Source organism: Symphalangus syndactylus, chromosome 2, assembly GCF_028878055.3.
Source record: "Symphalangus syndactylus isolate Jambi chromosome 2, NHGRI_mSymSyn1-v2.1_pri, whole genome shotgun sequence".
NCBI lineage: Eukaryota > Metazoa > Chordata > Mammalia > Primates > Hylobatidae > Symphalangus > Symphalangus syndactylus.
Window position 1 is genome coordinate 115,029,092 of NC_072424.2, and position 26,931 is coordinate 115,056,022.

Below are 26,931 nucleotides of genomic sequence, written 5' to 3' on the forward strand. Positions count from 1 at the left end.
AATTGAGTGAAGTACCTACTGACCCCTTTGGCCCTCGCCTCTTTTTATACCAGGAAAGGGACTGGCACATCTGTGGTTATGTAGCAAAAATGTCCCATAGCCCAAGGGCTGGGGTCTGACATCGAGTCTGACTACATACCTGTGTTGTTCAGCTCCATGAATTTTCCTTAAAAAGGCTGTCTGAGAAGCCAATGTGTGAGTGCTCTCTACTACTCACCTTTTATTGGTAGATATCTGCTCAGTATTTAATTTTGGAGATACATTGTGGGTGTTATAGCATTTTATAATTAGCTCTAGAAAGGATACTCTGGGAATGTGCTAGTCAGAACATACCTCTGCCACTCTTTCCTCTCAATTAAATATCTGACACTTATCTCCCGGGCAGAGGAGCTACTGGAGCAAAGAGAGCTTGGGGTACGTGATTAAGCCTTACAGCCCTGTAACAGTACCAATGGAGAGACCAGTTATTATTTGCAGGGAGGTGGAAGGTAGAGTAAGTATTGCATCTCATAAATGAAGCTAACTAATGACTATACAAACAAAGCTGGCACTTATTATCTAAGTCATCCGCTTATATCCTTATCAGGCATAAGAAGTGGTAACTTAAATTGGACCCAGGCAGTAATCTTAAGACAATTTAACTTGGCATGAATAATGGTTCAATAACATGAATTTCTGGTAACCAGAAATAATGTAGGGGAAAAAAATTAAGTTTAGACACAAAACTGTGTTGGAAAGATGATGCTCTTACTAATTTTTTTTTTTTTTTTTTTTTGAGATAAAGTCTTGCTCTGTCACCAGGCTGGAGTGCAGTGGCATGATCTCAGCTCACTGCAACCTCTGCCTCCTGGATTCAAGCGATTCTCCTGCCTCAGCCTCTTGAGTAGCTGGGACTACAGGCATGCGCCATCACACCTGGCTAATTTTTGTGTTTTTAGTAGAGACGGGGTTTCACCATGTTGGCCAGGATGGTCTCAATCTCTTGACCTTGTGATCCGCCTGCCTCGGCCTCCCAAAGTGCTGGGATTACAGGCGTGAGCCACCGCGCCCAGCCAATGCGCTTACTAATTAACACAAATGGAAGCAATCACTCTTCAGAGCCAAAAGGTAGAGAGAATGTAATCCAACCCTCTCATGAGGCTAAGCAATTTGCCCACAGCCACCAGCTTTGGCCAATCACTCTTGGAAAATAGGCTATACCAATTCATCAAAGTTTGAGGACAAGGGAATAAAAGACAAAACATAATATTGGCGATGAGAAGGCAGGATTACTCTTATTTATAGACAATACGTTTGTATACTGGGAAAACCAATCAACTAAAAACCATGAAGAAAAAACAGTTTAGATGTTGGCTAGATACAAAAACAACTTGTAACAATAGTTTGTGTGTGTGTGTACATATAGACAGCCATTCAGGAGCCACAATGCAAGATGACATTCCCATGGGTAACACAAAATATAAAATATCAAGGAATACACTTAGTAAGAAATGCTCTACACCTGTATGAAGTAAACCTCTAATGAGGGATGTAAGATTTGAAGACAGAAATAGTCTCTATTATTGCAGAACATTCAACCCTTGAAAATATTAGTTATTTCTAAACATTTTATAAAGTCAACACAATGCCAACATAAATCCCAAAGGAGTTTAAAATTTGAGGGAAAACTTGGCCAAAAAATTTAGGTTATTATTTCACCTGAAAAATAATTATTGCTGGCCGGGCGTGGTGGCTCAAGCCTGTAATCCCAGCACTTTGGGAGGCCGAGGCAGGCAGATCATGAGGTCAGGAGATCGAGACCATCCTGGCTAACACGGTGAAACCCCGTCTCTACTAAAAATACAGTAAGTAAATAAATAAATAATTATTGCTAAGAAATATGAGCAATGAACATTGGCTGAAAGTATTCAGAAAGCCTCAGAAGTCAAAACAGCCTGTAATTGCAGCACTTTGGGAGGTTGAGGTAGGCAGATTGCTTGAGCACAGGCATTTGAAGGCAGCCTGAGCAACATGGCAAAACCCTGTCTCTACAAAAAAATACAGAACATTAGCCAGCTATGGTCATGGGCGTCTGTAGTACTAGCTACTTGGGGGGCTGAGGCAGGAGTGTTGCTTGAGCACAAGAGGTTGAGGCTGCAGTGAGCCGTGTTTGTGCCACTGCACTCCAGCCTGGGTGACAAAGCTAGACTCTGTCTTAAAAAAACATAAAATATATCCCAGTATAATGTGTATTAAAAGTGTGATACATAGACGAGAAAAGACCGAACAACAAAACTGTTCCAGGAGTGCTGAGAATTTGGCATGTGATGTGACATTAGAAATCAGCATAGAAAAGTTAGATAATTTAATGAATAGTATTTGGGATAACTAATTTAAGGGAAATATATGAGTTGAGTTGTATCCTCAAAAAGGTGTGTTGAAGTCCTAACCCCTGGTACCTATGAATGTGATCTTAACTGGAAACAGTGTCTTTACAGATGTAATCAAGTTAAGAGGAGGTCATACTGGATTAGAGTGGGACTAATCAATCCAATTGACTGGTGTCCTTATAAAGATCTGGACACAGAGACACACAGGGAAGAATGCCAGGTGACAAGAGGCAGAAATTGGAATAATGCAGCCATAAGTCAGAGAATATCAAGGATTGACAACAATCACCAGAAGCTAGGAAGGGGCCCTCCTCTCCTAGAGCTTTCAGATAGAATCTGGCCCTATTGAAACCTTGATTTCAGACCTCTAGCCTCTGAACTGTGAGATAACAAATTTCTGTTGTTTTAAGCCACCCAAGTTTGTGGTAATTTATTACGGCAGCCACAGGAAACTGAAACAAAAAAAATAAAGCTGGATCTCTATCTCTGTCCTCGTATGAAAAAAAAAAAATCTAGATGGACAGAAGAATTAAATGTAAAACAATCACCACCAAAGACCAGAAGAAAACATGAGTGAAAACTTGTATCTTTTGGGGAAAGGGGAAGGGCTTTTTAAAAATAGAAGGAAACAAATAAATTTGACTTTATAAACATCTTAAACATCTGTGTGGTAAGTCAAAAGGCAGGAAATTATAAAATAAATCTGTAACTCAGGGCAGATAAAGGGTAGTAAGACAGATATAAACAGACCATAAAAAAATGGACAAAGAACAAGATAAGTTGGCATGAAAATATAAGATATAAAAACATGCTCAAATTTACTAAAGAAATGCAAATGCATTTAATGCGCAAAGTGTTTTACCGGGATTAAAGACTTATTTCAGTCAATTAGCTAGGGTGTAAAAACAGGTACTTCATTCACATGATGGGAGTACACATTGGTATAATCATTTTGGAGGGCAGTAAGTATTACCTCTTCCTTGGCTATTTCAATTATTTTCATATTTTTGCTTTTCCCATTCTAATGTGTGCATTGTTCATGTAAAGTTTTTTTTTTTTTTTTTGTAATTTTCCCACAAGAGAGATCAAAGTCTGTTGAAGGATATTTACTTTTGTGGAATGTGGTATGTATGGGGATATCAGTTTGAAGAGCAATTTACAAGACATTAGCCCAAAATCAGTGACTGTACCAGTTCCACTGCAAACCACACCACTTTTTTCACTGATAGTATCTCATTTGTAACTTGCATTTTTAAGTGAAGAGAAATATCTTTCCAGAAACCAAAGAAATATGATTTGCTACTCAAGTAAATTGTATTTCATTTTTTTGGTCCATTAATTCAGATTCATATTAATTTCTGAATATTTCTATCCTCTTAGTAATTCCAAGAAATCCTTGGGTAACATATATATTAACTCTTGGTTTGCCTCTCACTGGGGCTTCTTTCCACACCATGTAATTCTCAAGGTTCCTTCATCCATTTCCATGGTTCTGCCCACTACCTTTATGCTAGATTCCTCAATCCACATGCTCTACAGCTAAATCTTTTCTTCTCAAACCACTTAGAACAGTGTTCTGCACACTGGGTGTTAAGCATTGAAATATAGACCTGTAAGGACCACTTAAAAATATTATTTTTAGGGTTGTTTTAAATATTAAATATGAACAATTAGCAAATAATCCTATAGCATTAATGCATGGAAACAGGCAGTGGATATAAAAATATTCTGCTTAACTATGAAAGACTGCCTAAGTGCTTAAATAAATGAATACAAAAACGAGTTTTAAAATTCTTTATTTAAAAATCTCTAACTGTAATGTTTCATAAAAAATATACACGTTTCTATTTACATATTCCATTAATTCTATTAGTTTGAAATAGATTTTAAGTCCAATTTTGAAAAGCTTGCAGAATTTCTTCTGAAATTACCACTTAAAATTACTGTATGCATAAAACTTACAAAAACATATGCTATACCAAAGCAGAGAAAAGAAAAAAAGTGAAGTGGCTACAAAGGTCCCTGGGGCATCACCTGCTCACCTAGGAACGAGGAGTACTGGATACTGTTCCGTTACTGGTAACCTATCTGGATGTAAAGGTTCGTAAGTTACAATGCTTTTTTTGTTTAAAAAAAAAAAAAAGTCTTTGTAGTTTTCAAGCCAAAAGTGAAAATGCCACACATCTTCTTTACACTTTTATGTAAACTAAGTCACTCCATTTGGTTGATACCAACTAAGATACAATTTCTGAGATCATAATCTTTTCATGAAATTGAAGCAGAAAACTGTCCAAGAAAATCAGACTTCAAAGTTGGTGCATCTTAGCTGATCTCATGAAAATTCTTTGGAATCTTCTGTTGGTCTATAACCAATCAAGGACTCTTTACCGCTATCATCCACAAGTAGATCCACTAGCACATGTGGTTTATCATAACCAAAGGAGGTGGGGGCTTTTATTACTGTTATGAGCTCTTGTCCTTCTGTTTTTATTTCACCTTTATTATTTGGGGGAAATTCTGAGTCAGATAAGGAGCTATGTGATTCCAGACAGCTGGAATCAGTATCAAAACCATTTCTGGAGTGATCACTATCAGAACAATTTCTGGAGTGATACGAGTTTAAAGCGATGCTGCAGGGTTCACACTGGTTACTACTTAAAGGTGAAGAACTCTCTCTCTCTATTGGAGTCAAATGGCTGCCTGGGGCCATGTCAGGAATATTTTCTTCAGTAGTCACCACTTCTGTTATACTAGAAAGTTCTTCCGTATGTTCCACTTTTCCTGGATTGTCTTCGGTACGCATGACTGGAACTGTTGCTGGAGACAACGGCTCTTCACAGACCACCTCCTTTTCTAAGGAAAATGGCTGGTATGATGTGATGAGTGATACATATTTTGATTCAGGTTTTGTCTCTAAAGTAGCACTTCTTACCACAGAGATCTATGGGGAGAAAAATTGATTAAAGATAAAAAATTGTTAAGCTTAAGTGCCTACCCTCAAAAAAACAAAGGTCTAAAGTAATGGACCACCAAATGGCACATTTAGGATAACGGGTGTATCAGATGGTTGCCTTTTCTTTTTAATGAAAGGTCCCATAGTAATATTAAAAACAAAGTTTTAGAATTTTTAAAAAACCATCAGATATCTTACTAATATATGTTGCTTTTTGTATGTTACTGTGATGGTTAATACTGAGTGTCAACTTGATTGGACTGAAGGATACAAAGTATTGCTCCTGGGTGGGTCTGTGAGGGTGTTGCCAAAGGAGATTAACATTTGAGTCAGTGGGCTGGGAAAGGAAGATCTGCCCTTAACCAGAGTGGGCACAATCTAATCAGCTGCCAGCATGGCTAGAATATAAGCAGGCAGAAAAATGTGAAAAGAGAGACTGGCCTAGCCTCCCAGCCTACATCTTTCTCCCATGCTGGATGCTTCTTGCCCTTGAACATCGGACTCTTGAGTTCTTCAGGTTTGGAGCTTGGACTGGCTCTCCTTGCTCCTCAGCCTGCAGATGGCCTATTGTGGGACCTTTGATCATGTGAGTTAATACTAAATAATACTAAATAAACTCCCCTTTATATATATATAATATAGAATATATATTATAACATATATAATATAGAATATATATTATAACATAATATAGAATATATATTATAACATATAATATAGAATATATAACATATATAATATATAAAATATATTATATAAAATATAAAACATTATATAATATATAAAATATATATTATATATTATATAATATATAAAATATATATTATATATTATATAATATATAAAATATATATAATATATAATGTATATTATATATTATATATTATATATTATATAATATAATATATAATATATAATATATTAAATATATATTATATATAATATATAATATATTATATAAAGGGGAGTTTATTTAGTATTATATATATATCTTTATATATACATTCCATTAGTTCTGTCCCTCTAGAGAATCCTAATACGATTATCTTCCACATGTATGCACATTATGTTTGCAAAGTGGGCACATCTACTGAAGTAATATTCTCATTACTTGCCTTCATCATTATAATTTTTAGTGGCTCATATTATTTATTTATACTGGTAAATAATTTAATAGATGTGGAAATGTTTCCAATTTTTACTAGCTATGGAACATGTTAAATATCCTGCATATCTTTTTATTTATGAAATTATTTCCTTATAATACATTTTTCAAGAGCGGAGTGACCATATCGAAGAAATGGCATGTTTACGGCACTATTACACTGAATACCCACTGTGTGCTTTTCTTTTTACCAGGGCTAGATTACTTTTCACCAGCATTTACCCATTATGCTACTGCTGGTACTACTGGATATCCAGGTTTCTTTTTTCTTCTCTAGCATGTGTAAATGGCATACTGCAAGGTTTCTTTGTGCTTAATTACTAGTAAGAATAAAATAATTCATTTGTGAGTTGACTACTAACTGTTGAGAGTTCTTATCCACTTTACTTAAAGGTAGTTTTTTATAGCAAAGTTTAATGTGCCCTTTGAGCATCACAGATATTATTCCTGTCATATTTGACTCAAATAGATACTATACTGTTACCTTTAAATGTTCTTTACATCAAAGGCTTTGAAATGTTGGACATTAAAATCGTCAAACTCCTATGTTAGTCTCATTTTTGGCCAACTTTCCTTTTATACTCCAACCATAATGAAGTGTTTCTATATTTGCAGATCTTTCAAAGTCATGCCTTCTTAGCTCTGGACCTCAGCACATTCTGTCCCCTAGTGCCTAAACTCCTGTATGTCCCTCAAGACTGCTCAGGCATTGCCTCTGGAAAAGCCATGACTAACCCCACCCCAAAGCTGGACAAAGTCCTCACGGGCTCAGGTATAAATCTTTGAACCTATCACACTTTATATATCCAGTGTATACTTATCTTTTCTTCCCCCTAGACTTTAAGATCTTTAAGAGAGTTGTCTCACTGTGTTTTTCCCTGAGAATAAAAAAAAAAAAAAACAAAATACCTGCTGCACAGCAAAAGACACAGTATGTGATTTTGCATGTGTGGTAGATTGACTGATTGATGGGCAGGTGACACCCTGTTGAATATCATTCTACTTTAAAAATATAATTTAAGAAACTATCAAAGGTTCAAGTTAACCTTTTAGTGTATATAAAAAAAATTAAATACATTACCAAGGACTTGGGTAATATTATGCTTTTTTCCTTCAATGGATTAATCTTCTTAATATAAAAACAGATCAATACCAGGCTAAGTACTAGAAAGAGTAGTAAAGCAGCAACAACTGGAATCCAAAGAGAACCTTAAAAAAGGCAGAAATCACAAGTTACAATTAAGATGGAGTACTGCTATTATCTATCAAAAAATCTTAGTGCCATTCTTGAATAGATTTACACATTAGTGCATATGGCCAGAGTTTTAAAGAACACTGAAGGAAGCAGAAGTTAGGAAATCTGAGTAAAAAATTAGGTATCTGTCTTAGATAGCAATGTGATTCTTCCCAGCTCTGCAATTCTAGAACTTTCTGGGACTATTCTGCTATGACACAACATAGTTAAAATAGCTTTTCTACAATAATTTCCTTACAGCCCTACATACAGTGTGTTTCCAGGGTTATGCATTTCTTTTGGTTAAAAATGCAAAAGAATAATTTTAAAAATACTTCTCCTTAGAAATAAATTCTGGAAGCTGGGCGCAGTGGCTCACGCCTGTAATCCCAGCACTTTGGGAGGTCGAGGTGGGCGGATCACGAGGTCAAGAGATTGAGACAATCTTGGCCAACACGGTGAAACCCCATCTCTACTACAAATACAAAAATTAGCTGGGTGTGGTGGCATGCGCCTGTAGTCCCAGCTATGCGGGAGGCTGAGGGAGGAGAATCGCTTGCACCTGGGAGGTGGAGGTAGCAGTGAGCTGACATTGTGCCACTGGACTCCAGCCTGGTGACAGAGCGAGACTCCATTTCAAAACAAAACAAAACAACAACAAAAAAAGAAAAATTCTGGCAATGCTTATTGCTCTTACGATGATTTAGCCCCACTCCTCAGAATTTCCTGTTACATTTATTTCATGACTGCAAATACTTATAAAGCTTCACAGATGTACATGCACACAGGAATGTTGCACAGGAATAAAGTCCCCTGAATTATAAACCAGACATAAATAATATAAAATAGGAAAGATTTGTTTCCAAGCACATACATCTAGAATCACCATTGTGTATTTTGCTCTAATGCTGCTTTTTATTTTTGCAGCACAATCTTCAGTATTTTTTTTTTCATAGTTCTCTCTTCCAAATTAATAGCACTCTAACATATTGTGACAATGTCCGGCATCCTTTAGGGCATTTTGTTACCCAGAATTTTCTAACTATGGAAGTTACTAGTTAATGAACGCTTCTATTACGCTTATTACAGGATGTGAAAAAAGTTAAATTGTTACAAAAGTAAAAAGGAAAATAACTACAAAACCAACATTAGTGCTGTTAGAAGTCCCACGGGCTGAGCAAGTGCTGGCTGCAAGGCATTGAGGCAAGCAGGCAGGGGCTGCTGCTCAGGAGCCACGGCAATGCCACTGTGTGGCCATATTATCAGTGCAGTTTATAATTCAGGCTAAAAACAAATCTGCGGTATTTGCATTATTTCAAACTTTGAGCATTAAGAAGAGTTTTATTTTTCAAATAGTGTAACGAAAATTAGCATAAAATGCATTGCACTCCTTTAAGTCACCTATCTGAAACCTTCATATAATGGCTTGAAGTTACTAGTATTGAATTTTAGGTGTTTGTTCTGACTCTTCAGCCTATATTTCCATTCTTCGAAAATATACTTGCATCATAAAATTTTAAACCTATGAAATCTATTCTAAAAAAATCGTAAGAAAAAATACGTATACACACACACACACACACACACACACACCCAGATAATCATCAAAGCATGAGTTATATGCTTAAAGCAATACACAAAATCATATATACTATGCAATATGATCATGTCTATGTAGAAAAACTAAAGAAAATATCAAACTGTGAATAACGGGGTATTTTTGCATGGTAGAACTACAGATCATTTTGTTTTCTTCTGGTTTTTCATATTTTATAAATTATCTATAATGAACACTTACATTTCATAACTGCAAAGAAAAGTCCAAACTTCTTTAAGGTTCCTGACACCTGAGAGTAACAGTTCTAAAGTTCAAGTTCTAGCATATATATCTACCTAGCATATATCTCTACCTCCCCACTCCCCACATTAAAAGATGAAATAAAACTAATTATTGTAAAATGTTATAAAAATGACCCATTATCTATTATTCAAACCCATCTATAAACTTTTGTGGATATTAATCGCAAGTCTTTGTCCAGTCCACGTCATACAGTTGTAATCAGTGATCGTTCCTGCTCTTCAGTCTTTAAATTACAATCCCCATAAAGAACATTTTAGTGGATTCATAACATCTTGCTATGGTGAAGTAACAAACTGACTTATAATTCATAATCCTGAAATGCAAACATTTGTGCAGTTTTACGTACTTATTATATATTTTTTCTTTCCTGGGTCAAGGGGCCATCACATGGCTTTCCAAAGTAGCTGTTCTATATCTTTAAATGTGTGAGAAACTGCTTTACTTTTAATTTTGAACTTTTCTAAGGAATGGAACTAATGCAACTGAATATTGTTAAAACAGATCTTTTGAAACTGCAAATGAGTTTGCTTTCCTCACATGATCCTATTTTAGTTACTGCTCCCTCTATATTTAGGAAAAAAATGGCAAGAACTTACCTTTTATGCTGCTATTGAAAATGGTAATGCAAACTTCTTTTGACTTTTCAGTTGTAACACCCCATATATGTAAGACTCCTTCTGCTGAAACACAATACTGAGAATTCAGTGAGGATACTGGAATCGCTAACTGGCACTGAATCTCGTCACAATCATCTTCCTTCTGCGTGAGTATTTTATACTGGATCTAGATGGAAAAAGAAAACAGTAAAAATGCACAGCTTCTTTTAATCTGAAAAAAAAAAAAAAAAAAAAAAAAAAAAAAAATCACCATATTAGTCCTGGCCAAACAACTGAAGAAAACATATATGCCTGACTTGAACATGTCTAAAAATAGCTTTACTATCAATAAGTCAATTTGTTACTTCAACACAGCACGATACTATGCATCTGTTATATTCCTTATAAAAACGGTAAATTTAAAAACTCAAATTGCAGGAATGTTTATTGTTAGTTGTTAAACTAACAAATGTTCATTTGTCCTATTCATTTGTCCAGAAACTTAGCTGGTGGGAAACAGAAGTATTAATATTACTTTACGTCACCGCCAATGAGGAAGAAAATCCTCATTTTACCAGTGGAGCAATGGAGGTGTACTGGGAAAAATCCTAGATTAGAGCCATTCTGCTAAATGAAGCAAATAAAAACTAAATGTATTCACATGGTCAGTGTTAGTGACTAACTCCGTATCATTTTTGCTTTAATAGCATTCACGTATTTTTCTTATCAAATCTATGATCTGTGAGTCTTGCTTGAATATTTATAAGCATCCTATTTTCATTACACTACAGAAAGAAACAACTTTTGCTAGCTACACAAGAATTTCCATTATGAAAACTGTGAAACAGAAACACATACCTCACTTCCGTTCATTCTCACATACACATTGTACACCTTAATGTAACAGGTAGTTTCGGTATCATAATCGACTTCCTGCTCGTCTCCATTTACAAAAACTGAAGGGTGAAATACGTCAATCATGATTTGCTTCTCCTCCTTTCTGATATCCAGTTTAGGTGGTCCAATTTTTCCTAGGGAAGGAGGAGGAGGAAGTATCATAAGTACTGACCTTGGAACTAAATGGTACATTTCATAAAATTACCAGAATCTATCAATCAACCTACTCTTTTTGTTCTGGTTGTTCTAAAGCAGCACCACATTTAAACCACTCCACAAATATCTAGAAGATAGTCTCAGGGTCCTTAATAAACAAATGTTTCATAAATCTCAGGCAAGAAGTACTCTTATTTAATCTAAATGCCTCTTTAGCAGTTTAATTTCATTTTTAGTTGTAAACAAAAATAGTTATAAACTTTGGTTAAAAAAATACTTCACATAATATAAACTCTATTAAGTAATTTTTCCTTTATCATTGCTTCTGTGGATTAAGAAGCCTGGTTTCTAAAAAACGTTTCAGAAATGGCATTAGTTTTCTTCCCTCATCAAAACTCTTTTTACTGTGAAAAATCAGAACTTATTCCATAAATATTTATTAGGTCTTTGATGTTTGAAACTTTGTTGGTGAACCATTTATCTAGTCTTCACATATTACTGTGTACCACTGTGTGCCAGGCAGGTCTGTTTTTAACCCATCAATGTATCCTCAGGGCCCAGGATACTTTCCGGCACGTAGTAGGCCCTTGATATATCTGTATGGAAAAAAATCTAACATGCAGATGGTGTGGTAATCAGATGACAAAAGTGTGGACTCTGGGGAAGAAAAGTATTTAAAGGGCAAGGAGAGAAACAGCCTGTAGAAGAGACCAAGGAGGCACAATCTAAAAGGCAGGAGCAGAGAAAGGAAGTGAGGCTAGAGGGAAAGGGACCCAAGGGCTAGAAGACTAGGGAGGAGTCAAGTGACTAATTAAAGGTGTCTTTTACCCAGCAGTGAGGGTCTGAGAGCTAAGGCAGGATGTCATAGTTGGAAAACAGGAACTGGCGCTAAAGATTCAAGAGTTTGAGGTGACAGCAAACATCAGGTACACTATGGGAGTGGGATGCTGGAAGACTGAAGACCTGAAAATCACGGTGGCTGAAGAGAATAAGGAACTCTGCAATTTTTAAATGTATTAAGGTGGTATTCAAATTCCCCAGGCATTAAGAATAAGAGTTAGCTGCCAAAGTCCTTAGTGAATATAACTTACAAATGAATGACAAAAGATGGGAAGGGCAAGGGTGGTGCAGGGGACCGCTGGGCAGCACAGACCCATAATTGTATGAAGTGGAAATGTCATGGCATAGAAGCAGCTAAGTGATGGCCACCTGTTAGCCCTATTTTGTGGGGCTTGAAAGAAGGGGAGGATACAGGTTGAGTATCCCATATCCGAAACGCTTGAGATCAGTAGTGTTTTCGGTTTCTGAGTTTTTTTTTTCTGGATTCTGGAATATTTGCATTATATTTACCAGTTGAACATTCCAAATCTGAACATCCAAAATGCTCCAATGAGTATTTCCTTTGAGTGCCATGCTGGCGCTCAAAAAGTTTCAGATTTTGGAGCATTCTGAGTTTCTAGACTTGGGATGCTCAACCTGTACTGACTCTAAATTCCTCCAAGTGTTTCTTAAGCACTGTGATAATTTTCAGCAACTGCTAATAAAAGCAAACATACAGAAGACACGTATAAATATTTTCCAATTTAAAATTTACATGTGTACACATTCTACTCACCATCTCGGCATACAGCAAATTCTTCTGACTTTGCATAGGCAGATTCTTTTTGTCCAACCCTGGCTTTAACTCTGACCCAAAGAGAATTTGATGGATCACCAACGTGATCAGAAATATTACAATAATGATGAGAAATATTGACGCACGCATCAATCCATTCTGACTTCTTAACACTAAAAAGAATAAAAAAATGCGAAGATAACTTTTATTGTTATTAAATAAACTCAAACCATTTCTGTCTGTGCTTTGCTTTTTATTCACAGCACAAAGCAGTAGAAAGAGCAGAGTTAAGAATAGGATGGAGACGCTAGAGAAAGTAGGAAGCTCTTACTCTTTAGTTAGAAGAACTACAAACTCTGTTACAGTAAAGAGGACATTCCACATTCGATTTTTAAAAATCTGTTTTTTTAAACAACTCTAAATTCCATTTATCTATGTTAATTCTAGAAGCACATTAAAAAAATAACAGTTGTCAAAAAAGTTTTTTGAAATTTATATTGTTCTACTAAAAATACACTATAGGAAGATGACATAGTAACTATTAGCTTTATTTGTCATGCTAATCTCAGAAGTTTAGTGATACTTCTCTATTTCAATACTGATAAGGAAGAGGAAATAAGAGGCAAGAAATATTTGGCAAAGAATTTGCATCTTTAGTACTTTTGGACATCTATAAGCAGTTCAGAATGTTTTGCCACGTAGGAAGGATGATGAAAGGAGAACACAGTTGTGGAATTTCCAAGGACCTAAACAAAAATGGAATAAAAAGGATAAATAAAAGAGTGACACTCACCCATAGTTCTTTACCTCTACGGTAAAAACAGGGACCTGTGGCATGATCTGGTACTCCCAATATACGATAGGGTTCATGTTATAGGATTCAATTGTAACATTAGTTGGTATAGGCACTATAAGAAAATAAAAAAGTAAAATGGACAATTGTAAGAAACTAACATTAACATTGGAAAACCTTATTGTAAGATGCCACATTGCTCAGATATGTATATTTGAAGAAAAGTAGAATTCACCAGGATACCAAAATTATTTAAATGAAGAGTAGACATCTAGAAATTAATTTTATTGAAAAATCTATAGAAGAGTTCTGATTCACTTTAAATTATGGAAACATCATTGCAATATAAAGGAAACAGAAATACAGCATGAAGCAATAAATTCCCTTAATATGACAGAAGTTTTATAATCAAATGCACTGATTATTGAATAATCCTCATTTCATCACTAGAATTTTCAATATTTGATACTACAGATTGTATTCAACGTTGATAGGGTTTGGCTGTGTCCCCACCCAAATCTCAACTTGAATTGTATCTCCCAGAATTCCCATGTGTTGTGGCTTGATCCCAGGGAGAGGTAATTGAATCATGGGGGCCAGTCTTTCCTGTGCTATTTTCATGATAGTGAGTAAGTCTCATGAGATATGATGGGTTTATTGGGGTTTCTGCTTTTGCTTCTTTCTCATTTTCTCTTGCTGCCACCATTAAGAAGTGCCTTTCTCCCCCGCCATGATTCTGAGGCCTCTCCAACCATGTAGAACTGTAAGTTCAATTAAACATCTTTTTCTTCCCAGTCTTGGGCATGTCTTTATCACCAGCATGAAAATGGACTAATACAGTAAATTGGTACCAGCAGAGTGGGGCATTGCTGAAAAGATACAAGAAAATGTGGAAGCAACTTTGGAACGGGGTAACAGGCAGAGAGTGGAACAGCTTGGTGGGCTCAGAAGAAATAGGAAAATGTTTGGAACTTTACTTAAGAGACTTCTTGAATGGCTTTGCCCAAAATGCTGATAGCAACATGGACAATGAAATCCAGGCTGAGGTGGTCTCAGATGGAGGTGAGGAACTTGCTGGGAACTGGAGCAAAGGTGACTCTTGCTATGTTTTAGCAAAGAGACTGGTGGCATTTTGCCCCACCCTAGAGATGTGTGGAACTCTGAACTTGAGAGAGATGATTTAGGGTATCTGGTGGAAGAAATTACTAAGCAGCATAGCATTCAAGAGGTGACTTGGGTGCTGTTAAAGACATTCAGTTTTATAAGGGAAGCAGAACATAAAAGTGGAAAATTTGCAGCCTGACTATGAGATAGAAAAGAAAAACCCATTTTCTGGGGAGAAATTCAAGCCGGCTGCAGAAATGTGCATAAGTAGCAAGAAGCCTAATGTTAATCCCCAAGGCCATCGAGAAAATGTCTCCAGGCCACGTCAGAGACATTCACGCCAGCACCTCCCATCACAGGCCTGGAGGCCTAGGAGGAAAAAGTGGTTTCATGGCCAGGCCCAGGGTCCCCGTGCTGTGTGCAGCCCAGGGACTTGGTGCCTTGCGTCCCAGCTGCTCCAGCTACGACTGAAAGAGGCCAACATATAGCTCGGACTGTGGCTTCAGTGGGTGGAAGTCACAAGCCTTGGCAGCTTCTACATGGTGTTGAGCCTATGGGTGCGCAGAAGTCTCAAGAAGTGAGGTTTCGGAACCTCTGCTTAGATTTCAGAAGATGTATGGAAATGCCTGGATGCCCAGGCAAAAGTTTGCTGCAGGGGCAGGGCCCTCATGGAGAACCTCTGCTAGGCCAGTGTGGAAGGGAAATGTGAGGCTGGAGCCCCACACAAGTCCCTACTGGGGCACTGCCTGGTAGAGCTGTGAGAAGAAGCCCACCATCCTCCAGACTCCAGAATGGTAGATCCGCTGACAACGTCTGGAAAAGCTGCAGACATTCAATGGCAGCCTGTGAAGGCAGCTGAGAGGGAGCCTGTGCCCTGCAAAGCCATAGGGGCAGAGCTGCTCAAGACCATGGGAAGCCACCTCTTACATCTGCATGACCTGGATGTGAGACCTGGAGTCAAAGGAGATCATTTTGGAGCTTTAAGATTTGACTGCCCCACTGGATTATGGACTTGCATGGGCTCTATAACTCCTTTGTTTTGGCCAATTTCTCCCATTTAGAATGGCTGTATTTACCCAATACCTGTACCCACACTGTATCTAGGAAGTAACTAGCTTGCTTTTGATTTTACAGGCTCACAGGCAGAAGGGACTTGCCTTGTCTCAGGACTTTGGACTGTGGACTTTTGGGTTAATGCTGAAATGAGTTAAGACTTTGGGAGACTGTTTGGAAGGCATGATTGGTTTTGAAATGTGAGGACATGAGATTTGGAGGGGCCAGGGGCAGCATAATATGGTTTGGTTCTGTGTCCCCACCCAAATCTAAACTTGAATTGTATCTCTCGGAATTCCCATGTGTTGTGGGAGGGACCCAGGGGGGAAGTAATTGAATCACGGGGGCTGGTCTTTCCCATGCTAGTCTCGTGATAGTGAATAAGTCTCACGAGATCTGATGGGTTTATCAGGGGTTTCTGCTTTTACTTCTTCCTCATTTTTCTCTTGCCGCCACCATGTAAGAAGTGCCTTTTGCCCTTGCTGTGATTCTGAGGCCTCCCCAGCCATGTGGAACTGTAAGTCCAATTAAACATCTTTTTCTTCCCAGCCTTGGGTATGTCTTTATCAGTAGCATGAAACAGACTAATACAAATGTCTACAGAGGAACTGGCTACACTAAGGATGGCCAATTTCACTCTAAAATACCATCAACCTCTCAACTCTACACATACTACTATTATGCCTTCCACACTTTTTCTATAGTACAGGAATAGATACCTAAAGATTGAACAATGGAGCCACACATTCCAGTTTCATCAACATTCTGCTCTCTGGGGTGTGCAGGGCTTTTTACAAAACATACCCAACATTTCTTCTTGCCTTCACTCTTTTAAACCTTTCAGAAAACATCGGTTGATAAGACTTGAAAGAGTCATGTAAGAGGACAGAAGTCATTTTAACATCTAATCAGACACTACCAAAATCTAGTTATTAAAAGTAATCATGGGCCAGGTGCGGTGGCCCACACCTGTAATCCCAGCACTTTGGGAGGCTGAGGCAGGAGGATTTGTTGAGCTCAGGAGTTGGAGACCCTTTCTCCGCAAATAATTAAAAAATGAACCAGGCGAAGAGGCCTGTGCCTGTAATTTCAGCTACTCGGGAGGCTGAGGAAGATTGCTTGAGCCCAGGAGGTCAAGGCTGCAGTGAGCTATGACTTTGCCACTGCATTCAGTTCTTTTAGAAAAAAAAAAAGTAGTCATTTTTCCCCACTGTTTGGTGTAAAAAGTTGTTATCCAACACCCCTTGGAAAACACTTCTCCTTTCTCCCTTCACTTCTTTACAGATAAACATGAATGTACACAGTTAGTGATGTGACCCCAAATTTATGGTTATTCAATCTCACCTAACTGGAACACTCTATTAAATATGATTTACTTATATAATTAAAACAAATAAATGAATGTCCATGTGGACAGGAACAGTGGCTTCCAAACATAACTTATAATCATCCTCAAAAATTGTGAGAGGGACAGAAGTTTCTATTTTTTCAAAGTGCCTTGGATGATAATGATGATGATTTATATTTATATCAAGCAGACTGCTTAAATAAGAAAAATACTCCCTAGGTCAAACATTAATAAATTTGGGTTCTTTCTTGGCCACACTGCTAAATACTTCAGATTTCCTGATCTGTCAAATGAGGTGTTACTTTCATATCCCTAAGATATTTGCTTACTGCTGAAGGGAAAAATCTATATTTTCCCCAAAACAAAAATTCCAATATTCAAGACCAAACCGGTATATTGCCTTAATTTACAATTATTTAACACATACATTTTCAAAGCAGAACATGGATTAAGAGGTTTTTAGGTAAATAATAGGCACTAATGGACAATTAAATGCTATCACCATTATTATTTTCTTTTTCTGGTTATTTTTTCCTTTATTGCAGTGGTTCTCTGTGGGAAGTGATTTGTTGCCAGGAGACATTAGGCAATCAATGTCTGTAGACATTTTTGGTTCTCACAAGCTGGAGAAGAAGTGGGTGGGGGAGGTACTGCTGGCATCTAGAGGGCAGAACCAAGGGTGTTGCTAAATATCCTACAATGCATCAGACAGCCTCCACAACAAAAAATAATATAGCCCCAAATGCCAACAGTGCCAAGGTTGAGAAACCCTGCTTTATGTTTACAATTTAAGTGTTCTTTAAAAAAAAAAAGTTGAGGAAAAACTAACTTAAAAACAGAATGCTTTACAGTAAACCGGTATATTTCATGGCTCCCCTCAAACAAATGAATAGATTTGGTTATTGCCAAAATATCTAACTTCTATATTATTTACCAAAATGGTGTAATAATTTAGGCCAAAAGGTTGAGATTATCAAGCTGGGGAGGATCTGAAGATTCAAATACTTCATACTACTAACTTGACCTTTCTGTGGCCAGTGACCAGACACCTAGTTTTTCTCCTTCTGCTTCCAGAAGCGCAGCTGAAGGCTCTTGGTACCTGCTATCTCTGGTTCTCTAAGCAACTTTCTTGTAGGTGATCCCAAAAGCACTGTTCTTGCCAGAGTAGCCTTGGCTCTTTGTTTTTTGTAGAGTTCCCACGGCCATTCATAGCAGGGGATACTGAGGCTTCCTTAAGAGGGTCTTTTTTCTATCACATGTTTGCATCTCAACCTCCTGAAACAACTCAAATACTTCACAATCCATATTTTAGGTAGAAAAAAAAGTCACTCCTCTTCACCTGGGTTCAGTCAACATTAATATCAAATAACAATCACACATATAAACATACTTTTTCAACCAGAAAACAGAGGTACTTGATGCTAAGAAAACTCATACTAAATCTGAGCCTTCCTTCAGAGACCATTTCTTCATTTTGGCATTTTTTGCCTCTTGAGAGGCTGAGAATTTTCAAACCAGGTGGTCCTGGTTTCTTTTTAACAGTTCTTCCCATGATTGAGCAAAGTCTCACCTGTTACTTTAAGACGCAAGAAGAAACCAGGTGGCACTTTCAGCACTTTGCTTAGAAACCTACTGAGCTAGATCACACAGCTCCTCAGACATTCTCTACTTTTGGTGTCACTGAAGGCTACAGTGCCACTCAGCTTTCTGCCACTACATAGCAAGGATCCCCCTTCCTCTAGCTTTCCAAGACTGGAAATCCTTCGCTTCCTTTTAAGCTCCACCCCCCTCCTTTTGAGACAGAGTCTTGCTCTGTTGCCCAGGTTGGAGTGCAATGGCATGATTTCTGCTCACTGCAACCTCTGCCTCCTGGGTTCAAACGATTCTCCTGCCTCAGCCTCCCGAGTAGCTGAGATTAAAGGTTTGCACCACCAGACCCGGCTAATTTTTGTATTTTTAGTAGAGATGGGGTTTCACCATGTTGGTCAGGCTGGTCTCAAACTCCCAACCTTGTGAACTGCCTACCTGGGCCTCCCAAAGTGCTGAGATTACAGGTATGAGCCACCGGGCCCAGCCTAAGGCTCTCTTTTTAATTATCCCCAGTAGGAATGGCTTTATAATGGTATATGCTCAACCTGAAATTCCTATGAGAAAAAGGCATATAGAAGTCAATCTGCATACTAGAATATCAAACAAAGTGCATTTGTACTTAGGAAGCGACTACTGAATCACACAATGGAAAACTACAAACACGAGTAGGCTTGTGCAGCATTAGATTAGTTTTTAATGTGAATCAAAGTATGTTTCCTATAATTTAAGTAAAAGCCTGATATGGTTAAGACTAGGACAAGGACTTAAATCATAGCTTTCAAAGCAAGACAGACAGGTGGTAGGAGGAAAATATTTCAATGGTTTATAGCAAAAAGAAATTATTACTAGGTTAAAAGAAAAACTTATAAATTTACACCAAAAGATGTAATCTGTGGTTTTTAATGCTACCAGAAGAGAAACTATCTGGTTATTAGACATCTGCCTTTGTTTTGCCAAATATTATTTTTTGCCAAATATTATTTGCCAAAATAATATGACAGACATAAGCAGTTTTCTTAAGCTTCAGAATTTTGTAATGTGAGGTTTAAATTGTTATATATTCAGATTAATTAAGGCTTACAATTAACTTCTAACACATTTACACTATGTAAATAAAAATACACGTAGAAATAGCAAAAAAGTATTATTATCTCTGGGGCTTAAGAAAAGATCTTACCAGAGTGATTTCATGAAATAAGATAATCTTACAGATTTTCTCATCTCTTGAAAATGCCAAGATAGATAGTTTTGTGTAACTCATGTTGCTTTTGGAAATGGACTCAGAATTATTTAATGTATTACATCTGCATACTATCCGGAGTAAACTTTAGCTATTTTAAGATCTAATTCCCAGAACTCCCCTACAACTCACAGCTGATAATTTAAGAAAACCCAACACAGGAGAGAAGAATTTGTTTTTCCTAAACTTTAATTACAATGCAGAAAAAAGGAGGGCCCTGGTTAAAGCCAACTGTTTCCTCAGAAAGCCGATAAGCCAGAAGAGACAGGATATGAAAAAAGAGAGACAACAGAAAAGACCAGTGAAGATCAGCAGGTGATATAGAGCAGTGCTACCGATGGGATCATAACAATGTCACAAAGGACCAAAAAATAGCAGTCACGATAGCTCTGCAATAAATGTTGGTGAATGTAGGGTGGATGGCAAACTACAGATACCTGCAGAGTATAGTCTGAGGACACTGGCCATTTCCTCCGCATAGATGGGTGACAGGAACCAGGGCTGCTACCTGTGCTCCATCCTGTAACCACCAAAAGCATCTGTGTCTCTTTAAAAAAGGACAGCCCGAGGAGTTCATCACCCATCTTAACACGCTAGTGTAAAAAGACTGTATAAAAGGTTTGTACACCTATGGTGGAACAGGGCTATAGACTCTGCAGAAATCATCTGACAACGTGCTCCCCAGCCTCTTCATGGGAAGAGCACACTGAGAAGCATAAGGAAGTGAGGATGAAGTAAACTGTTGTTTTGGATTCTAAGTCATCTGACACTACAACTCAAAAACAAATGTTTCAAATTAAAGCATCTGGATCTTTTCTTTAAGAACAACTCTGAGAGAAGATCTAACACCTTCCCCATGTTAAAGATACAGGGACAAGAATGGGGACTGTCACAGAGGTTTCATCTGCACAGCAAACAGAACCAGCATAAGAAATCCACACTGAATAAATGAAAAGTACCAAATCAAGGCCTTTGTATTTTTGTCAGAATATATTTGATTACAATCTACCTCCTGAATGGCTTCCAGTGGCGATAAAATGACTATTTTTCTTAATGCTTTCCAACTTTCACCGTAGCAAGGAGCTGCATCCCCCAGGTTTAAGCTGAGTACAGACATTTTGATAATTCTTGTACGTGATGTTTCAAGTGTTCATTGAAATCTTCTAATTGAAATTTTTCTTTTTAAAGAGCCAGGCATAACACATAGTGGCCTGCAGTGAACTTGTAAGTAACTAACCTCCCCTATATTTTTGCCTCGCACCACCACCAAGTTGGGGCTTATCCAATAAATATCTGCTCAGCCACTTTTCTGACTTGAAATCCAGGGCTTTATTCTTACTCCTATTTACCCAATTTCATCTAGTTGGGTTTGGTCTGGCATTAGTTCTGACTAGACCAGACCAATCTAGTCCCTGAGAGAAGTCATTTCTCAACACTAATTCTCTTTTGGACTAACTCATTCTGAATTGAAAAATAGTTTAGGACATGAAAAAAACAATGCAGGCCTTTCCAGTCTACTAAAAAATCAAACTTTTTTGCCTGTTGGAACAGATGGAAGAATGAGTTAGCTGCTGAGCCTATTTTAAGTTTCTCATACTGATCTGGTTAAGTTTGTTTTTTTAAAAGCCAACGCAATTTCTCACATATGACTAAGGGGATTTAATATTTAAAGATATATTTGTTAAAATAATAATGCACATTATTGAATAATCCCTAACATATTAAGTATTTACTACAAGACACACAGTGTGCTTACCTTTTTAATGCATTACCTCAGATACTCATCACATCCATCCCGTGAGGGAGACAATGTTACCATACATATTTTACCCATGAGAAAACAAAGCCTTAGAGAAGTTACATAACAACTTGACAATATGCAAAGTTTTGTTGGTTTTCATTAAGAAAAATGCTTCCAACATCTTTGTGATCATTTAATAAAATAAGGGGTAAATTACCTCCATATTTAAATTGGAATTGGAGAAGACTATTTTCTGATGACTTCAAAAGCATCTGCTTCAGGTAATGTTTCCTGATTTTATTACACTATCACAATTATATTATGGCCACTGCAAAAGTTGAACAATGCATTAAAATGAATAATTTCTTAAAAATGCACAAGACCTAAATAGATACCTAGTATTTTGATTACTATGCATTAGGATAATCTAAAATAAAGGCACCCCTTTAATAAGAAAATTACAAGTAAATTCCTTTCTGTTAGGAATTCACTTCATTCAGGTTCAAACCTCATTCTGATTCTTTGTTCAATCAAAAGACGGAATTCACTTCATTCTGGTTCAAACCTCATTCTGATTCTTTGTTCAATCAAAATTGAACCATTAATTACTCATCTGGTTTGTAAAGCAACTTCACTATTGGTATGCTGCCAAATTTTGTAAGATAGCTGTTTAAAACTATTACTTTTCCTTAGGTTTTCATACACACACACACACACACACACACACACACACAAACACAAGAGACAGAGTCTTACTCTGTTGCCCAAGCTGGAGTGCAGTGGTACAATCATGGCTCACTGCAGCCTTGACCTCCTGGGCTCAAGTGATCCTCCTACCTCAGCCTCCCCAGTAGCTAAGACTACAGGCACATGCCAGCACACCGGGTTAATTTTTGTATTTGTTTGTAGAGATGGGGTTTTGCCATGTTGCCCAGGCTGGTCTTGAACTTCTGGGCTCAAGTGATCCTTCTGCCGATGTGCTGGGATTACAGGCATGAGCCACTGCCCCCAGCCTAGGTTTTCTTTTAGATAGAACCAAAATGTGGTCCTTTCAAAGTCTGTGTGAATCATGAATCAGAATAAAATGAAAAAGAAAATTTAATACCCTATTCAATAAATGTAACTAAAAAGTATTATCCTGTGTATTTTGAATCTCTGAAATAACTATAGAATCCAAAGAAGAGGTGAAAAATTTAAACAGTACTCAGAGCTTTATCCTAAAGTCAGATAATTAGTAGGATGCAGAGCTGATAAACTGTACAAGGTCAGTGAAGAGGCTTCCAGTTGGTGTGAAGTCCAGCCTAGCTCTTCAGCTATTACTCAGAGTGGGACACCCATCTGGATGAAGAAAGCCAGTGGCACACCCTGATTCACTTAAAAATATATACTACTTTTATGTGCAAAAGTGCATGAAGAGCGAAATACTACTGATTATTAAGTGGCACACACAGATTTTATTTTCACTTAAGAAGTATTAATGAAAGCCCATGAATGTAACAGAATACATTCCTAAACACCTGGATTTCCTGGAGACTGACTACATCACTGTATTCTCTTGTCTGCTTCCCTGTTCTTACCAGGTCCTCTCGTCTAAGATGAACTTCAACTATAGAGTCAAGCCCAGCAACAGTAAGAATAAGGCTGGGAAGCTAAACAAGAGCCAGAGCATTGTGGGTTTCTTCCTACTTTGGAGATTTGGTGTTTTAAATTAACTTTAAAAAAAACAGGGAACACAACAAAATCTAGAGAAATGCACTGAAAAATCTAGAGAAATGTGTTAGAAATGCACTTTAAAAAGAGGGCTAACTGAAACTAATGAAAAGCAAGGCCGGGGTGCTTGTCTCTTCTAGGGGAGTCAGGAAAGGCTTCACAAAAGTGACTCCAGTTTTAGAACCAGAGGTACAGAGACAAATTCTAAAGTTTCTGCAGAATATAGAAGGCCGCAGTTGATCTTCCCACGGGAGGCAGACAGGCAATCCTCCTCCCAGAGCAAGCTACAAGGACGTGCAAATTGTGCACTCATAGGGGCCACACGGTGCACTTATAGGGCCCTGTACTCAGAAGGAAGGGCCTGGCACTTGCTTTAATGCTATGCCTGCGCTAGCGTTACCCTCTTTCTCTGCTGACATCCAGTCAGAGGCCTACTAACTCTTCCTTCTAAATGTTCTGCTAACTGTCCTCTTCTCCACTTAAACTACTTATCGACTCCAACTTAAGCAGCAGCCTCCTAATGGGCCTTGTGTTTACCCTCAAACTATTTTATAAGATGACTGGTCTTTCTAAATGGCATGTCTGATCCTGCATAAAATCATTTCCCTTTGTAATTGATAATCCAATGATGTCAGCATTAGTAAATAATGACTGACTTCAGCAAGGCATAGTGGGTGTATTATTTTGTTGGCTCAACACCTGTACTTCAGGCACGCCATTCCTCTTCTTCTGGTAACCCAACCCCACCCTCTACGAGAATGTCCTTCCCATGCAAGCTGGCACCTGAACCTAACTGGGCAAATCAGAGCCTTTCCCTGGGATTTTGTTAGAATGGAGGAGGCTGCAAGATGTCAAAACTCAGAAGCTGTCAGCATCCATGATTCCTGCCAAGTGTGGAAAGCTGTCAATACCCAGACAGTCAGAAATAAGAAATGGAGAGTCCTAGCAGTTTGGGTTCCTGGTTCTAGCTTCTTGAGACCTAGCTGGCATCTCTAATTTTCTGTTTAACTCTGGTTTTTCTGAGACAATAAATTCCTCTTTTTGCTTAAGTTAATAAAGCTAAGTTTCTTGCTGGTACACATAATATGGCAATTCATTATTTGGTTCCCACTTCTCCACCTAACCTATCTCCCCTTGTAGGCTCTCACACACACTTTACAATAAAACGCTTAATATTCCACGAATTCAACATGCTATCACACCTCTGCACCTCAGTCTCTGCACCTCTGGTTCCAACACTGGCGTCACCTTTGTGAAGTCTTCACCGACTTCCCTAAAAGAGACAAGCACCCCACCTTGCTTTCCATTAGTCTGTGCCTAAGTGCAAGCTCTTACCGCAAAGTACTGCAACTGCTCATGTGGATGACTGACTTGAGCCTGGCAGAGCAGTTAAGAACTTGGACCCTGGAGCCAAACTGAGCAGCTCCCCACTGAGTGGCTATGACCTCTCTGCCAGTTGGGCAGGCCTCTCCGTAACTCAATTTCTCGTCCATAAAGACAGAGACAAATAACGCCTACTCTAGAAGATTGTTGTGAACACAGAACCAAAACGTGGACCTTTCAAAGTCCGTATGAATCATAAATCATAATAAAAAAGAAACCTGAATTGAAAAGGTTTACTGTTTTCTCTGGAGCTCGTAATCACAATTACTCTGCACTTCAGAAAAGCCACCCTCAACATTTGTTTCCTAGGAAATGTCAATAAGCAGGTGGAAATAAAATGCTCCGAAGAACAAACCCGTATGAAGAGACCTACTGCCAAATCTGCTAGTGAGTGCCGGCAATCCACTTCCAGACTGAGACCTAAGACGGACTGCCACTTACTTCTCAGCTGGCGACAGAATGCACACTTTCCTACCCTAAGCACTTTGAGTCCCCATCGCTACGAAAGAAGTATTTAAGCCACGAACTGAGACCACGATGTCACATGCTGATCAGGACACTCACAGTCATGCGTCACTTAACGATGGAGATCTGTTCTGAGAAATGGAGAAATGTCCCCTTAGGCAGTTTCTTCGGGCAGTAGTGCACTGACACAAACCCAGATGACACAGCCTACTGCTCTTAGGTCATGAACCTGTACAGCCTGTCACTGCGCTGAACACTGCAGGTAACCGCAGCATACTAGTGAGTATCTGCATATCAAACCATAAAAAAAGATACAGTAAGAAGACGATATTATAATCTTATGAGACCACGCTGTCCCACATTGACTGGCAACGTCTTTCTGCAGCGCATAATCGTATTTAAAAGTAGATTACAAGAGTCGGAAAAACAAGCGGCGTGATTTGTTGTGGCGGCAACCAGGGAAGGGGCAGGAGAAAGGCAACCGACGAGTGCAAACCACGGAGCCCCAGTCTCGCGACCCCACCTGGCGTCCCGGTCGCCCGCTCAGGGCCCGACGCAAGGGTCCCGGGCGAGGGCTACCGCGGAGAAGCGGGGAGGGGCTTTCCGGCTGGGGCGGATCCCGCCCTCCCTCTCGTCCCGACCCGGCCGCAGCCCTGCCGCGAGCGACGGTACCTGAGGACGGCCCCAGATCCGCGGTGCCCACCTCAGCCCTGGTCACACCCTGCATGACAAGGGGTAGAAGAAAGAGGAGAGCCATGCTGCTACCGACGGTCGCTGGTTCCAACCCCGAGCGACTGCGGACCCGGCCCAGGGCGGCCCTCCAGCCTCGGCCTTACGTCACTTCCGTCACCGGGGTCAGTGCCGGCAGCGGCAGGAGGCGGGACCAGGGCGTGGGCGGGGCCAAGTCCCGGAAGCCGCAGGAGACGGACTCAGGCGCAGCACCCCGCGGTGAGCAAGGCGTCGTACGGTCGGGACCTGGACTTCTGGGTGTGGGAGGAATTTGAGTGCAAAGGTTAAGGTCTTTCAACTTGGCACCCCATTCCGCAATTCTTCTTCCAGTTTTTTTCAGTGTCCTGGGGTTGTGAAAGTTTGCATTAGGCCACAGCCGAGCCACAATCCTTATTTTACTAACTCATAGACTTCACCTGGGTGTCTTGGAGCCTGACGTTTTTAGAAGAGAATGAGACTTTAAAAGCCATTTCCAGTCCCTGCTTTTTCATTCGAGGAACCTAAGACTTAGCTAGTGAAATGGTTTGTGCAGATTCCCACAGCCCAAATCAAATCGGCTTGACCAAGAACTACTTTGTTCTTGGAGAAAAAAACTATTTGCATTACCTTCTCAGCAATTCAGTGTCAAATCAGTTTATTAGGAAGCCTCTCATGAAGAGGTCTGCTCTCTTACCTCTCTGGGTTTGTCTGTTATTTTGCATCTTTCCCATTCCAGTGCAGCCACGTTGCTAAGTCCTTCAGCACTTGTGCTCAAACATGCGCATGTCTAATGATCTCACCTGTTTCAATTCTCTGAGTATCATGATCTTTTGTAAAAATTTTAAATTGCAACACACCTTCTCCTCCTCCTTACCCCGCCCTACTGTTTTTTCATGGCACTTTTCACCTTGCTGCACACTATAATATACACCTTGATATTTGTTTTCTTC

At 38.8% G+C, this 26,931-nt stretch overlaps 2 protein-coding genes across 16 annotated transcripts in view; one reads left to right on the plus strand and one right to left on the minus strand.

The window, feature by feature from the left end:
- Positions 1-4,149: 4,149 nt before the first annotated feature.
- Positions 4,150-26,777, minus strand: IFNGR1 (interferon gamma receptor 1). 15 transcript variants are annotated; one of them, XM_063622492.1, is made up of 9 exons: positions 25,977-26,119; positions 25,373-25,560; positions 16,516-16,659; positions 13,640-13,754; positions 12,847-13,019; positions 11,037-11,209; positions 10,179-10,365; positions 7,569-7,696; positions 4,150-5,310 (listed from the first exon to the last, which is right to left on the minus strand). In XM_063622492.1, the coding sequence occupies exons 3-9, from the start codon at positions 16,541-16,543 to the stop codon at positions 4,702-4,704; spliced, it is 1,413 nt and encodes a 470-aa protein (XP_063478562.1). In that variant the 5' UTR covers positions 16,544-16,659; positions 25,373-25,560; positions 25,977-26,119; the 3' UTR covers positions 4,150-4,701. The 15 variants fall into 15 exon arrangements, with proteins under 15 accessions (XP_063478562.1, XP_063478537.1, XP_063478555.1 ...); XM_063622467.1 differs by lacking the exon at positions 16,516-16,659 and adding an exon at positions 21,933-22,043 and having other exon boundaries at positions 25,977-26,107; XM_063622485.1 differs by having other exon boundaries at positions 25,946-26,075.
- Positions 15,535-26,931, plus strand: part of LOC134733857 (uncharacterized) — a 150,871-nt gene continuing 139,474 nt past the window's right edge. Inside the window, exons 1-7 of the mRNA XM_063624690.1 lie at positions 15,535-15,687; positions 17,690-17,791; positions 20,218-20,289; positions 21,051-21,104; positions 23,296-23,344; positions 25,682-25,941; positions 26,013-26,221. Of these exons, the coding sequence (XP_063480760.1) occupies positions 15,535-15,687; positions 17,690-17,791; positions 20,218-20,289; positions 21,051-21,104; positions 23,296-23,344; positions 25,682-25,941; positions 26,013-26,221 (899 nt within the window). The remainder of the gene's footprint in view (positions 15,688-17,689; positions 17,792-20,217; positions 20,290-21,050; positions 21,105-23,295; positions 23,345-25,681; positions 25,942-26,012; positions 26,222-26,931) is intronic.